General features: G+C 34.4%; 1 protein-coding gene across 5 annotated transcripts in view; it reads left to right on the top strand.

Annotated features, from left to right (window-relative positions):
• The window catches only part of LOC123556767 (putative protein tag-278), a 33,223-nt gene that overhangs the window by 15,053 nt on the left and 2,341 nt on the right, over positions 1-15,829 (top strand). For 3 of the 5 annotated variants that reach the window (XM_053542990.1, XM_053542988.1, XM_053542989.1), the window contains 7 exons: positions 1,658-1,930; positions 4,079-4,271; positions 4,829-5,002; positions 6,161-6,238; positions 6,523-6,612; positions 6,829-6,891; positions 8,058-8,165. In XM_053542990.1, coding sequence (XP_053398965.1) covers positions 1,658-1,930; positions 4,079-4,271; positions 4,829-5,002; positions 6,161-6,238; positions 6,523-6,612; positions 6,829-6,891; positions 8,058-8,165 — 979 coding nt within the window. The remainder of the gene's footprint in view (positions 1-1,657; positions 1,931-4,078; positions 4,272-4,828; positions 5,003-6,160; positions 6,239-6,522; positions 6,613-6,828; positions 6,892-8,057; positions 8,166-15,829) is intronic. The other 2 variants (XM_053542991.1, XM_053542992.1) reach the window with 2 other exon arrangements.

The following is a 15,829-nucleotide window of genomic DNA, read 5'->3' as shown; positions in this document are numbered from 1 at the left end:
TTTCTTATAATAGTTTAAAATATTTATTGAAGTCTTTTAGATTCTAATATCCCTTTTTTCACTAACTTATAAAATAAATGAATGTTTCCGAAATCTTAGATCTAGAGCCAAAAATCAATAAAGAAAAGAGTTTATCGAAAATGAGTTAGCCAGATGGTAACCGAAGCCAAACTGAAGCTTGGGCTGTTTGGGCTCTTCTGTTCTATACTTTAGGTCATGTGACAATCATATGATGTCTGTCGCATTTTGCAGTATGCTTTGGAATGATTGGTCGAAGCTATGTTACTCCTGACCGACCCAGCTCCTGGCTGGTTCGGCCGGGACTTCTGACTCAGTCAAGTTTTCTAATATATGGGAAAATATTGCAGGTTTATTCTTCGGACATGTTACTAAATTTGGTACAAATAATTGACAATTTAAATGTTTGACCTCTCATTTCCTGGTCATTGGAAAACCTAGGATGGTCTCTGACAATACATAATCTGTCATACTTATATAAAGCTTGACCGATTTAAGGTGCATGTGTACCAAACAATTACATATACATGATAGACCATATTGTTACGATATGAATGAGGTATATATCGTATATTTCAAATATTAATTACTTTTGAGTATCTATTTACATTTTTAATTAAATGTCTCAGTAACTTATAGATCACGCCTCGTTGAAACTCAGATTGCGTTTAAACATTTATCTTATATTTCGACAATAACTCTCTACTGACAGTAAACGGGCATTTTACAGCAGACACATTTTTGTAAATGCATATGTCTACATTCACGCGTAAATGTACACATTTTAAAACAAAACTCGCTCTAATATTTCGTAGAAAATGGCATCCACCTTTCCTTGACTAAATGTGAAAAGATTCCTTGTGTGTGTCGCCATACCCACTCTAGGAAAGCAGTTGGGTCACAATAACATTTAAAAGTCGGTAAAAAGTTTGAATATATGTTTGTGTATGCGGGGAGTATCCGGATAAAATGTAAGCTCCATTTCATCAATATTATTATTCGGTATACATAATTAACAGACCACGTAATCCATAATGCTATTTTTCACATGTTTGACGTCGTAGGGGTAAACTAAAGTCATTACATAAATTTGAAAATACACTAGCTTAATGAGACCTTGGCGTCGACATCGTTTATACATTTTCTTGCATAGGAAACGTTAGTCAAATGACTTGTTTACATTAGTTAAAGATAATATATTGTATGTCGCGACAGGAAATGTTAACATGTGATAAAAGAATATTATATTTGTGAATTTCCACATTGAATTTATTAAACTGGTTTTATAAATTGATAAAATGCTCGACAGAGCCCCGCATTTCATTAGTTTAATAAATTCAGTATGAAAAGACATTCATATAATATCTTCTTTATATATGATCGTGTTGCACACACTAGAATAATTGTTATAGGATCATGTAATACCCATAATTGTATATTTTCCTTTAAAGAAGTTGCTACAACTACAACTACAATGTGGTAGCCTGTCTTGATTAAATGCCGCTTTTTCGTGTTTTTATTGAAATACCTGAAGTTTATCAAATATCACACCGTTATGTCAACACGTGCTGCTTCTTGCTTGTACCTTTTTATGACAAAGAACTTCGTTTCTTTCTATCTGCATTCTTGTTATTTCAAGCCATAAAAATAGGATACTACGTCAGCGAAAATTTTTAACCAACTATAAGGCAGAAATTGAAGGATTGGAAAAAGTTCAAGAGGAGAAAACGAAGGAAATTGATAGGTTAAAGCAGTTCGAAGCTGTCAATCCGGCACTTAAAGAACAACTTGTACAACTTGAACGTAGAAAACTCGAAACTGACAAAAAGCTGGAGCAAGCTGAAAATGGAATAAGGCTGCTTAAGGAAGAAATACGAGCTGTAGGACTGGAAAAGCAAAATCTATTACTTCGGTATGTAAAGGTAACACAATTCCCTTAAAAAGTGTCACTGTTTTCCTTGTACTTAAAAACACTATTTGAAACCCCCATCAGCCGGTTCCCGGGTTCAACAATTTTGTTTAATTGTTTCGGGGGGCTACGGTTGACGTTGACGTAAGCGCCGTCAAAGGTAATCCCAATCGAGTTCAATCGGATTGCAGTTGGATTAGCACGCCGGCCAAGGCATAACATCAATATTGCTTGTCTATTGGTGACACGTGCAACGTAATTTCGCGCGATGACATGCTGAAAGATCAAGCCTTGACATTGACAGAATAAAGGGACAACCGCAGAACGTTATATCTGGTCGATGTAACGTCTGGCTATGTGATTACCTTGGCGTACGACCCGTTTGGTTGGCTGCCCAAGATGAAACATGATTCATCACTATAAACACTACTTTCTGCCAACAATGACCACGAGGTTGCGGACCTAAATTAGACGTACGTAGCATAAGAACTAGATCGCGAGGGTCTGTGGCAGATTTCTTTCTCGACTTAGATGCCGTCAACGGTTACCTACATCTAGATTCATCCGTCACAAATTTGTCACGCAAATGGCGTTGACGTATGTAATTGTCCTCTGATTTGTCGATTTGTCAAATGGTAGACGTCAAAACGGTTAACGGCTTGTTGTTGCGCTCGCCAACATTCGAGCATGACCATACCTCGGGCCCTCTGATCGAAATTTAGTCTCAATATTATCAAAAATTGATTAATTGTCAGAAAATCTTTAAAAATATGTTCGTGTGTCGATTAGAACATGTACCTGTGTAACATTCACTCATTGACAATAAAATCACATGGGGCCTCCGTGGCCGAGTGGTTAAGGTCGGTGACTTCAAATATCTTGCCCCTCATCGATGTGGGTTCGAGCCTCACTCGGGGTGTTGAATTCTTCATGTGAGGAAGCCATCCAGCTGGCTTACGGAAGGTCGGTGGTTCTACCCAGGTGCCCGCTCGTGATGAAATAATGCACGGAGGGGCACCTGGGGTCTTCCTCCACCATCAAAGCTGGAAAGTCGCCATATGACCTAAAATGTGTCGGTGCGACGTTAAACCCAAACTAAAAAAAATCACTTGGTTGACCCACGCGGGCTGCACGAGAAAATCTTGACCAGGTACATGAATTTAACAATGGGCTGAATAAAATCGTATGAGTTTCGGTTGGCTGTGTTAGTCAGTCAGGGTACATGTACATTTCTGACATTGACAAACAAATTTAAACTATGTAACGAAAATATCGCCATCACGTCAGTATATAAGTCCACTTCTGCTTGTAAACCATAAATTAGGTTACTATTTTTAATTAATATACTTAATGTGTGGTCACTGTTGTGTGCATAATTGCACATTCAAACTAGAGCTGCTTTTGGAAAAACGCATGTCTCTCACCACTGCCTTATCATCCGAATAGTAGTTTATGAGTCACCCATGCACCAAGATCTCAAGTTTAATGAAGATTGGATGAGAAATTATCGACTTTTAGAGCGGACAAGATTTGTGACAGACGGACAGACAGACAGGCTGACTGACAGACATACAGGAGTAAATCAATATGTCTCCCACCACACAGTGGTGTGGGAGACATAATAACTAGGAACAAATGAGATATCATCCAAAGTCAATTCTTTGTTTTCTTTATTGACTGATGGATACCAAAATATATTTGAATATTTGCCGTTACGAGAAAACTTGTTTCTCGCATGATTCACAACTCTGTCTCAACGACCAATATATTTTTCCTAAACCCAATGGTCGAAATGTGATACAAATTTACTTAGATAGGCACTAGGTTGCACGTGAACATATTGAAATCCGGTGCTCACCCGGGAAAGATGTTTTGATCTGACACTGAGTCGGACGAGAATCTTCTATTTGTTTCTGTTTAAAGAAAAAAGGGAAGAAATCTGTTTCTGCTGATTTCAAAATTATTTAAATTTAGTGAGTTGCAAAATGTTAAGTAATCTTTATACCTTCGCACTGTTAGTAATATATATTTTTGTAATGTTGAGGTATAGTACATATCTATTGATGTACTTCGATGGTCATGCTTACAAATTTTCATCCAAATTCATATTTCTTCACATAAATGTTTCAATTACATTTTAATTGAAAACAGGTTAAGCAAGTTAGCTGGGGCAAAGCTTTCTCTTGATAACCCAAATATCGCAGATCTTAGCGACGGTAAACGGCCAACAAAACTTTCTGAGGAGTTTTCTGAGCTGTATGATAACGAGTGGACCGATGCTTTCGACGATGTAAAAATTGAAGACGAACGAGCTAAAATATCATTTATGCTAGAGTTACTTAAGGTAAATAAACAGTATTGTTATCGTTTTTTACCACAACTCACATTTGTCAATATGATATACTTTTGGCATAGATTTTTGTATTTTATCATACATATGCTATCTTTACCTTACATCGGTTTTAGCAAACAAATTGAAAATACTGTAACGGCAATGACCAATTTAGCTATCAGCGATACAAACAGAATGGTACAATAATGACGGAAATGTGTAAAATTGGTTGAAAATGGGTCTAACATAGCTATGTATGCTTATTGTCTCAGTAACGTCGAAGTTTGGTTGCTGTAGTGTCCTAATTAGTTCATTTTTACAGTTCTTCCTACATCGATATAATAAGATAAACACAATATTCAGCAGGGCAGTAATAATAATAATAATAGATTTCAATTCAAATGTTATTTCGCAGGTATTAAAGTTTAGAGTGGAAATACGTGCACTCGTTTGCTCGAATAACTGCATGTGTTTCAAATTTTATTAGCATGATTCATAGTCAGTTTGATTTATATGATTTATACTTATATAATAGTATAGATAATAAAATAGTATTGTTTTTAACGTAGAGAGCAAATGATTTGTGTCATGAGGTGTCGCGTGAGCATATGAACAGAATAAAGACGAATATATGTACACTATGCGTAAAAGATCCTTCTGAAAGAGAACTCCAAAAACAACCTAAACAACAGCTAAAAGAGGATAAACAAGAAGTGGTGATTGTATCTGTAGAGGTGAGATTAGTAAGTTTTAACATGCACGCTGTAACATTTAATAGGGAAATGTGTGATGTCTTTGTTTAATATACATAAAGACAAAATTTACACAACCCGATAACATATAAGGAAATGTATAGAGGACATTCAAATTTCGTAAGGAATATGGTTTTTATCTTCATCTCATAGTAGGAAAATTACCATGTTTTATTCTTGATTTCATTACTCAAAGTATTTTATTGCCTTAGCCGTCATTGTCATGAAAACAAGTCCATATTCATAAATAAAAATTTGAATGAATTTTCTATGGAAAACGTCATTTGTTTACATTTAAAACGGGAGACAATTGCAATAACTTTTGAGTACAGCCGAAGTTTTGTTTAAATATTTGGATAAATGGAAAACAAAACGTTAACTATAAGAACCAAGAAGATATTGAAGATATGAATTGTAGCTGTTCATGTTGCCCACAACTCGTATTTCCCGATAATTTCGACAGATTGTTGCTTTTATATGCTCTAGCGTATCTAGGATTCATTTGTAGTATAATGTTTTAGATGTTCAAGGCCATATATACGTAAACATACCGGGGAAGGCACCATAGGTGAATTGCTGTATTTATAATTTTACATGCTGGCTTTTGTAAGACTGAGAAGTAGTTTACTTCAATGTTCAATTGCATTTTGTGTCTTCAAAAAATACCGAAATATCTGCTCAAAGATATTAAAATAGTTCCGGAAAACCAGTTAAAATAGATTCCTGAAGACAAGAATACAAAAATATGTTTCACTGCACTGAAAATAAAGAAAATACGCTGCATTGTAGAGACAAAATACACTGAGAGTTTGCATCGTATTTCTAATTATTTCGCTAGCTAGTAAATATCAAACAGGATCAAGTATTTTTAGTACTTCAAACATGTAGTAGTTTTCTCCTACTCCTATTTTATTCTTTGGCCAATAATTATGAAAATAGAATGTATTATTAAATTCTAACTTTTTATGTAAATTTGTAAATTATCACTTGTTTAGAACTAACGTAAAGGGATATCAGCCGACAAAAAGTATTCATACGAATCATTTTTGACGCGATGTTATTTTGCTTAAGAGTGGTGATTGCAAGTGTCACTATTAAATTGTTTAGTTTTGTAAGGATATATGCAAAATATGTTTTACACATTTACAGGAAAACAGCAGCTCCCCTGCAAATACAATGCATCAAAGAAGCCCACGACAACATGATGAACCTCGTGGACCTTCCGTGGTACAGTTGTATATTTTCAACTATATTCTGTTTTTGTGCGTTTATGAGTTTGTCTGAATAGCTCTAAAATAACAAACTGCTTGTTTATGTGACTAGTCTAGTTATTTTGTTACCAGCTATTTCGGAGCACAAAACCAAGTGATGCAGTTTGATAATAATTGTCATTTGCACAATAAGTTTTAAGGTTAGAAATAATTAATCTATTACACATGGTTATATCATTATAGTTTCTCGTCTAAGTTAGAAAAGGTATATGTTAATTAGATTGTACCAACTGATTTAAGGTTGCTTCTCCAGACACAGATATTGAGCAAAACGAGACTACAAAGGATGTTGCAGAAACAACTGGGACTGTTGCAAAAGAAGACTTTGAAGTATGTTAAACAAATTATATAGAAACAATGAACAAAATTCGATTTGATAACATAATTTCGCAGAATAGCTTTTGTTTCGAAAACAATATAGTTTAGTTTGTAATACTGTGTAACTGTTTGGGTTTTTTTATGCTCTTTAAAATGCGATTCTGGTATTTGATCTTATATTACGTTTACAAACATACGCAAACTATCATCGTTCTTTTTCCATTAAAGATGATTGGAAAAGCTGAACAATTCAGTGATGAAGATATATCTGAGCAATCGAAAATGGAGGAGGTGAGAACAATATAGTTTAGTTTGTAATACTGTGTAACTGTTTGTTTTTTATGCTCTTTAAAATGCGATTCTGGTATTTGATCTTATTATCCCTACATGACGGTTCCAGTGAAGTTAGTCTAAGGAATATTCCGTTACAGTACATGCAAAGTTCCAGTGTCTTACCAAAGTAAAGAGAGATAAAGATTTACTCTTAGAGCGTAAGCATGTTACTGAAGTTGTTATCGTAATGTACTTATCATGTCTTATAGTATTTTTGTATTAAGTACAGTTATGAAATGTTTTCTTAAAAGAAGTCATAGCATGATTCTTTTGAACCATATATCATGGTTATGTTTGGTGTCGGCCTTTTAGCAGTTGTAAGCTAAACACCCCTGTTGGTTGAAGCCTGCAAGAAAAAAGGAAGACCCATATTTTCATTTTGAAAGTTTGTCGGATACTTGTTGTTTCTCTTGTTGCATGGTCTTGTACAGAGTCATTCAGTACATATGTATAAGGGTCGTGGTGTGTTTATATATTATTTAGATACGCATTGCTCTATTTGGTGTCAATCCTTTTATCATCAGAAATTCAGATGTTGGGGATATTTTTCATTTATACTATTTTGTACCTTTGAAACATCATTTTGGTACTTGTACTTTATGATTGGTTTTATAATCGTATCATTTTTGACTTAATCAGTTAAACATGTTAACCGTCGATGAAATGTATGTCATATTCCTTCATTCCAGTTTTGTCGAATTTACTTCGAACTCTCTAACGTTTTGTGCACTGAGTGCTTTTGACATTGATATATGTGAAAATGTGTGAATTAAAAGGACACAGACTGAAGTCCATATTGAAAATATAATGATGAAATATGTAACATTTTCATAGAGTACAACAGACCATTTATTTATTTGTATGAGTTTTAACACATTAACTCAGTTTGACGTCGTATTGTAAGTTTCAGAAAAGTTTTGTTCTTTATCTTAGTGTTCAACAGGGAATTTCGGCGCGATATGACGCAACACTGTAACAATGAGCTCAAGTCAGTAAATCAAGAATGTGTTTGAAATTTTGTAATGTACTGTTTCTTACTTTTGGGCACATATCTAATATCGTGATGTACGTTTACCGGTTATCTATTCAAAGTGAATATAAAACAGAGTATCTTTACCTTTCAGGTACATGAAGTTGTCTTTGATTTCAACAGTTTTCCACATGATAATAAGAAAGCTATCATGGAACTAAGGAAGTTTGTTGAAGTCAAATTGTCGGATCAGTTCGAAGTAGTATGTAGAAAAATTAATTTCAGCGTGTAACTAATATATAACATGTAGATCGTAAATCTTTGAGGGCAGTAAACTGGATTTTGAATTATGACAGGAACCTACATGGCCGAGTGTTTGAGGCCGCTGAGTTTGAATCACTTGTCCCTCGCCGATGTGGGTTCGAGCCTCGCCAGGAGTGTTGAATTCCTCATGTGAGGAAGCCATCTAGCTTAGTTGGCTTACGGAAGGTTGGTGTTCTACTAAGGGTTCCGCCCGTGATAAAATAATGCACTAAAGGCCACCTCGGATCTACCTCTACCACCAAAGCTGGAAAGTCTCGATATGACCTTTAATTTTGTTGGTGCAACGTTAAACCCAACAATAAATATCGAATATGGCCTATACGCGTTTGATGGTCGTTGGAAAGCTCATAACATATTTTTGTCTCGGACAAATTCACAAAGCATTTCATTTCAGTTAATTTGAAATAATCCTGAATCTTATTTATGGAGCATGAGAGTTTCTGTCGTGTTTAGCGACCTTTTTCTATTTCATTGCAAATCATACAATATCTCAAGATCAGCCTCAGTAAAATCGAGTAAGTTATCATTTAACTTGTAGCGACCAACCGAGTGTGCTATACATATTATAAATAATATTCTTTTTTTATCATTGAATAGGGATAAAGAAACACTTTTTGCCAAAGTTTTAAAAGTAAATAAGGTTTATGTTTTCTGTAACTTTTCTTTTAAAGACCTTAATTTGCATATAGATACAAAAAATGTAATAAGGTGAAAATTATTTGTAAAAAATATTCGCTTTTAAATTGGAAAACTGAAACAGCAGTTTAGCTGAAAACAAAAAAAAGATAGATATATACCGGTACAGTTACAAATGTTACAATAAATGTCCGCACAGGGAAGACAATAACATCCTTATTAGATTAAAGTAATTGTGGTAGTTTCATACGTATTGGTTCTGCATTTGTTACCAAAATCTCAATGATGCAGATTTCGAAGTATGCAGCCCCCGCTTCAGCTCAGTAGGTAAGAGCGTTGGGCTAACGGATCGCGGGGTCGTGAGTTCGATCCTCGGGCGGGTCGTATGTTCTCCGTGATATTTGATAAACGACATTGTGTCTGAAATCATTAGTCCTCCACCTCTGATTCATGTGGGGAAGTTGGCAACTACTTGCGGAGAACAGGTTTGTATGGTACAGAATCCAGGACCACTAGTTAGGTTAAAATGCCCGCCGTTACATGACTGAAATACTATGAAAACGGTGTTAAACCCAAAACAAACAAACAAACAAACGAAATATGCAGCAATTATGAACAAGTGGACTGCTAACGTTTTGAAACATTTTAGAAAAAAAATTGATCACGCTGAGATACGTTGCTTGAAAATTTCTTGCTTAAAAAAAGGAAAGTCTTGTTGATGTAGGTTGTGATTTAAATTTTGTAAAGTGTTAACTGTTATTAATTTTTAAAACTATTCACCGCATGAAACATTGTTACCAAAGTGTTTTTTTCTTGACTTATGGTGATCTTTTACTTTAAGATTGCTTTCAGACGTCATTTCCAGGGAAAAGTCGTATTGACAGTGAGACACAGAACACAGTTTTTTGAAATTTTCATCACGAAGTGCGAAACATTTGTTGGTCTATGTGCCGTCTCGACCCCCTGTTATATCAGCTTCCAGATGAAAATGGTGATATGCAGCTGATACTAGTTCTAAAAAACCGTATACAAAATCGGGCAACTTATAGACTATATTGTATGGCCTGCGCTATATTTGCACGAGGGGGACCGTTGCTGATAAAGGTGTTGCTCAGGGAAGGATCTAAACATATGTTCATAGTGCGGGCATTTTACATAATTATTAAAAAAGAAAAGGGAGAGTTATTCAGAATTGTTGAAAACTGGGATGTGTGAAAAAAACTGCGAAGTCACGAGTACGAAAAATATATGTGTTGGTATTTGAAAAAAATATAAATTAATATTTCCCTGGAAGGGGAAAAGTGACTTTATTGATATTTAATTCTCTTGTGCGTAGTTTCGAGATGATTAAAAAAGTCCCCTCAAAATTATGTTGGTTTTTTTTTTGTTAATAAAATCTGTACAAAATCCTCGGAAGCAAAAAAGCAACCCAAAAAAAATAATACAGACTGGGATTGATTGAGTCTGTTCATGAAGGTAATGAAATAATGCAGCACCTCTCACGCCCCTAGCATCGGCTAAAGCGGAACTCTATTACATATATGTTGAATGGACTCCATGATCTCAAAGGACCAGAAAATATATCAACCTGAATTAAAGTACGGGTGACTTTTTACAGCCGCCCACCGGGACTTAAAGATTGCTGTTGTGATGTTAATAAAATCTGCAAAGAATGCAACCAAGAAATAATAGCAGATCGGTTTGATTGAGTTGTTCATGTTAAGTTACATTTTTTATAAAAATTTTGGCATAAGACTGTTTTCAGATTCACATATCATTTTGTTTGTAGATTTGCATATAAATTTTTTTTTTCAGTTTGCAGATTAACATGTCATTTTCAAAATTGTTTGTAGATTTACATATCATTTTGTTAGAAAAAATTCAATATGAAAAAGGAAAACATATTGACAAAGAACACTTCAGCGTTTTTAGTTTTCTAGTGAGACGTTTTACTTAAAATGTAATTTGTAAAAATGGGAATAATGTATACTCATGGCAGTTTCTTAATGGGTGGTATGAAAGGTGGGTATGTTCCTATTTATCGTTTTACGTTGTGGTTGAAGCTTATGTTTGTATTTTATTTACACAGATACCACTTTGAATAACGTTTGATGCTTTTATTTTTACTTCTAATATCTAAACATCTAAAAACATATCTATTACATGCAGAAAATTTAACAATAATATTTTAAGGTAACCCATTTTAAATTTTAAATTTAAGCACCATTGTAAATTTCATGGTCGTGCCTGTGCAGTTTATAGAATCATTTAGTTTTCACAAACTGTATTTATGGATGTTCAAGGAATACATGTTTGATGCTGCTGCTTCAGTTTAAAAAGTTTTGACAGTTTCACTTTTCATGCCGCGGAAATTTTATTAGGTCGATAGACTGAAGATTGTAGGATATATCCATTTCCTATTAAAAAATTGAGATTGCGTCTAAATCTTCCTACATAATATCTTCTTTTAAATTGTTTCTACTAATATTTTGTATAGTTTCTGATTTAAGTGCCAGAACCTGCTATGTGCATTTTTTTAAAATTTTAAAAGGAGAAACGTTTTTTTCTTTTTTTTTTTAATAGTAGGGTATTTGAGACATCAAAACTATTGGTTTTATTTACTTTACATTATTTGATACATGATATATGTATTTTGTTGAATCTTTAGTAAATTAGGTTTAAATCCCAAAAAATTGTTTTGGGACAACTAAAAGGCCATTTATTTGCAAATTTTCAGAATAACTAAAACATTCCATGAAAGATATCTGGTTTTGGGACGTACAATTCTGTTAAAACTTTAGAAACAAATACTGAGCCCGAACATGCTATAAATTGATAGCTGGTGAAGAAGTTGCATGTATGTTTTTGTAAGTGTCGAAAACATTCTATAAAGCAATGGGGAAACTTCTAGCATATGCAAAGTTGACATAAATGTAAGTTTTTTGGCATGCAAATATCTATAAAACATAGTTCTTATGGATGATGCTTCTTGTCTTAGCTTAAGAACCTTTTCATGTCACAAATAGCCTATATGTAAATAGCTCCATTTTAAGCTCTTATTAGACTGTCTTATCATGTATTAAGAATCATCTACAACGTTTTAGGTAATGTGTTTATGTATTTCATAATACATTAATGTAATGTTATGCAATATAAACACTGCATTAATAGAGATATAAAGTTTGATACACATGCTTATGAGTGTAATCTATGTAACTATCATTATTGCCACACACTAAAAAAGATAATAGGCAAGGGTAGATTTCTCGAAAGCACAGAGCACCAAAAACACAGCCCCAGAGCCACGCATTTACATAGTAGGCCCACAACAAAAAGAAGCTGTAATGGAAAAATATTTCAGACGGGTTGCTTCAAACATCCAACAAGTACATATTAATATAAGCTAAATATTGATAAAGGGGAAGGAAACGGTAAGGGTCGAAATTGGCTCGGGGGTAGGGGAGGAATCCGAAGGGGGAAAGCTGAACAAGGACAAATATACAAGGGAATGCCATGTTCTTTAAAAACAGCCGCACTACAACTTAAACCACAGTAGCGCAGACACTCATGTACCAAAGACAAACACACAACGACGATCAACTGAATAACATAGAAAAACGAACAAGCAACACATAAGAAAACAGTAGGGCACCGTTATAGACTCACAAGCTTACAAACACACCCGCACAAGTAGGAAAAAACAATCAAGTACCGTCTTGGGATTCGGCTGCCAAAATAAAGAGGAGCCACGAAAACTTACTAAAAGTAAAGGGGATGGGATGCAAAAAGTAGCGTAAATGCAAGGGAAAGGAGACGGCTAAGTCTTAGGAACCACATTGTCAGTCATATTTAAATATAGTGGTAAATTTATCTGACTCTCAGTGTTAAGTTACTATTGGAGTCATTGCTTGAATCTTGACCAGCATTTGGTTCTGGTAAACAATCTCAGGTACTGCTTTTACTGTTAATTAAAGCCGTGTAATACATGGAAATATTCAGGAATATTACCACTCTTGCATAGTTGCGATAGATACTTTTTCTTTGCGGCAGAAATAGATAGCTTTGAATGATACTTAACTGGCAACAGTATTTGCTTGTTGTCTTCTGGAGGGAAACATTTTCAGTTTTTCAAATTCATTACCTATAACCTTTTTAAAACTCTTTTAGTTCACTGATACATATAAAAGGGAGGTTATATATAAAACCAAATATTAAACATTTTTTGTCAAAATATGTTGTTTTAAAAACTATTGTCCCTGATTGTTGAGTCTTAATATCTACTGATCACTACAAATATTGTTTTATAAAATTGTTTATAATTAAATTTTAAAACTGTCTCATAAACCTAAACAATGTTTGGAAAGACAGATTGCGCAACCTTTTTTATGTTTACAAAGTTGCACGGGACTCACAAATGTTTTTCAGTAGACTGATATGTGTGTGTGTAAGCTTGCAAGTTTGCGCAAGCTTACAATCTTGTCATGATTGTGCGAGTTTGCAAGATTGCGCAAGCTTGCAATTTTATTATGATTGTGTAAACTTGCAAGTTCGCAATTAAGATCGCTATGGTTCCAGTCGCAAGCATGCGCAACCTTACAAGCTTGCAAGATTTTAAATAGGTTGCAGGAAGCGCGCAAATTACTTTGCGCAAGCTTAAATTATGGTTGCGATAGTTCCAATCGCAATCTTGCTGCATGCTTGTTAAGATTGCAACTGCAATCTCGCTGCAACCTTAATGCAAACGTAATTGAGCTTGCCATTTTGGTTTGGGTTCTTTCTTTGCTTAGGTTTGTCAAAAGCATTATTTTGTTCATAAATCATAATTCAGTCTAGCCATGCCATGTAAAAGTGATTACATATGTTGCACTGGTCCTTCTTAGGTACAACATTAATCTGTATCCTTCCAATAAAACTGGCTTTGTTTTAATTGTTTTACTCCTCCAGATAGAGGTCATACATTTTTGGCAGTGTGAGATGCAAATCCAGGAACTGTCTCCTTTTCCCTTCTCGTACATAATGTGAATTTATGGGTGGGAAAGATTTAGTATGCTTTTTCACTGCATCTACTTTGAGAAATTACGTTATAAGGGTTTGTATTCCTCTCTAAGCACTTCCTGTAAAATGTCCGTCCTTTTTGTTCTTCAGCGTATGATCAATATAGTTATGCCTTACCTATTGAAGTTTTCTTTAAAAATACGTCTTACAGACTGAATACCTTTATTTTCAGTTTCGAAAGAAATTCTTCTTGACACCTGTTTTCATTTTGATTTGGCTTTGATATGTTTTAGTGTCTGACTCTTCTACAGTTGACAAACATTTTTTTGTCTATCATAATTTGCCAATGACCAAACTGATTTAAATTGTTGCCTTTGTTCTGATGTAACTTTTGTGTCACATTTTGCCTGCAGTTGCTACAGCCTACTGGCTAAACTGGTGGTGTTTGGCTTTCCATCTGCTGATTTATACTCTGCACCTGACAGCCTGTAACGTTTTTTCACATTCATTCCATGTTTCTTGTATTGCTTTTCCTTTTCTAGTATGGAACTCGTCAGGCATTATAAAAACTGCTTTTTTCTTGATGTAGCTCTTTTCTGTGGTGTTGATTTATCATTGGTGGTAGGTGTATATTTGTTGTTTCTGTTAGTGAAATTGTTCATCTTGTAACGGCAAGGCAAAGTATATTTTAGAGCCTGGATTTTAAAGTTATCTTTCAAACTGATCCAAAATTCCAGAAAGGATGTATAGAAGTTACACTTACTTTTATCTGCAGTGGCAAGTAAATCACTTTTGGTTGGTTTCATTGTGCTGACTGGCTCTTCAACATTATTTGTGTAGAATATAACATTGCGCTTTGTGTAATTAGCCAGTACTAATGGGAAAAGGTCTGCCACTGACACATAATACAGCTACAGCTATTCCTTCATAATCTGAATAATGCCAGTTTAACACAAAGGCGATATACATTTCCATTCTTTCTTCAAGAGTGTCATAAATGTGAAGGATCTTTGCCAATATGTTTCCAACTAGCTTATAAAAAGCAGTTACAATTAATAAGGTTTGATTTTTCCTATTCCAAGACCATTTACTGACAGTAGTAAGTCTACTTCACTTTTAATAACTTCCACTCTTTTTTTAAAACATTTAAACAGGATAATATTCAACATTCCAGTGCAAAATACAATATCTGCCACACACTCTAAACTTGATAGTCCGTTTTCATCACCTAATTATTGAAAAAACAGTAAAAGTCAACACTGCCAAATAAACCTATCGTGGAATGTCTGCTTCTTAACATGCAAATGACAAACAATCTTATTACCGGGCCTTCAACCAGAATCTTCTATCATAACATAGCACAATATGGCTATTGCACTACTGTAAAATATCAGTAAGATTTAGGTCTTATCTTTACATGACGTTTTCTGGCTCAGTTGGGTTAATGCATAATATGTAGAAAATTGCTCTGCTAAAACGTGCTATCTTTACATATCAGGTTATAGATTTTGCAAAAATCCTCCCGAAGCCTTAAAATGCAGTCTGCCAAAAGCAGCTATTAGTATATAGATTGTTTTGGTTCATCTCAAACAAGGTAATTTTACTTTTATAACGTGCTATGTAATGAAAACTGTTTTTGGCATAACTTATTAACAGAGATTCTGCAATGACTGGTTTGATCCCAATTAAATAACTTAGGTAAGAAATATGATATAATGACGCAAATTAGTGCAAAATGTGCAGCTTGAAAAACTCTACCAGAAAATGCAAAAAAGTGAAAAACGTAAGATGTGGTACATAGCACCTTCTGGCACTTACCCCTCGATGTAATAAGGTGAAAATTATGTTGTAAACTATTCGCTGTAAATTGGAAAACTGAAACAGCAGTTTAGCTGAAAACAAAAAGAGATAGATATATACCGGTACAGTTACAAATGTACAATAAATGTCCGCACAGGAAGACAATAACAT

The sequence above is a fragment of the Mercenaria mercenaria genome, chromosome 5, assembly GCF_021730395.1.
Source record: "Mercenaria mercenaria strain notata chromosome 5, MADL_Memer_1, whole genome shotgun sequence".
Classification (NCBI taxonomy): domain Eukaryota; kingdom Metazoa; phylum Mollusca; class Bivalvia; order Venerida; family Veneridae; genus Mercenaria; species Mercenaria mercenaria.
This window is presented reverse-complemented; position numbering and strand designations above follow the sequence as displayed.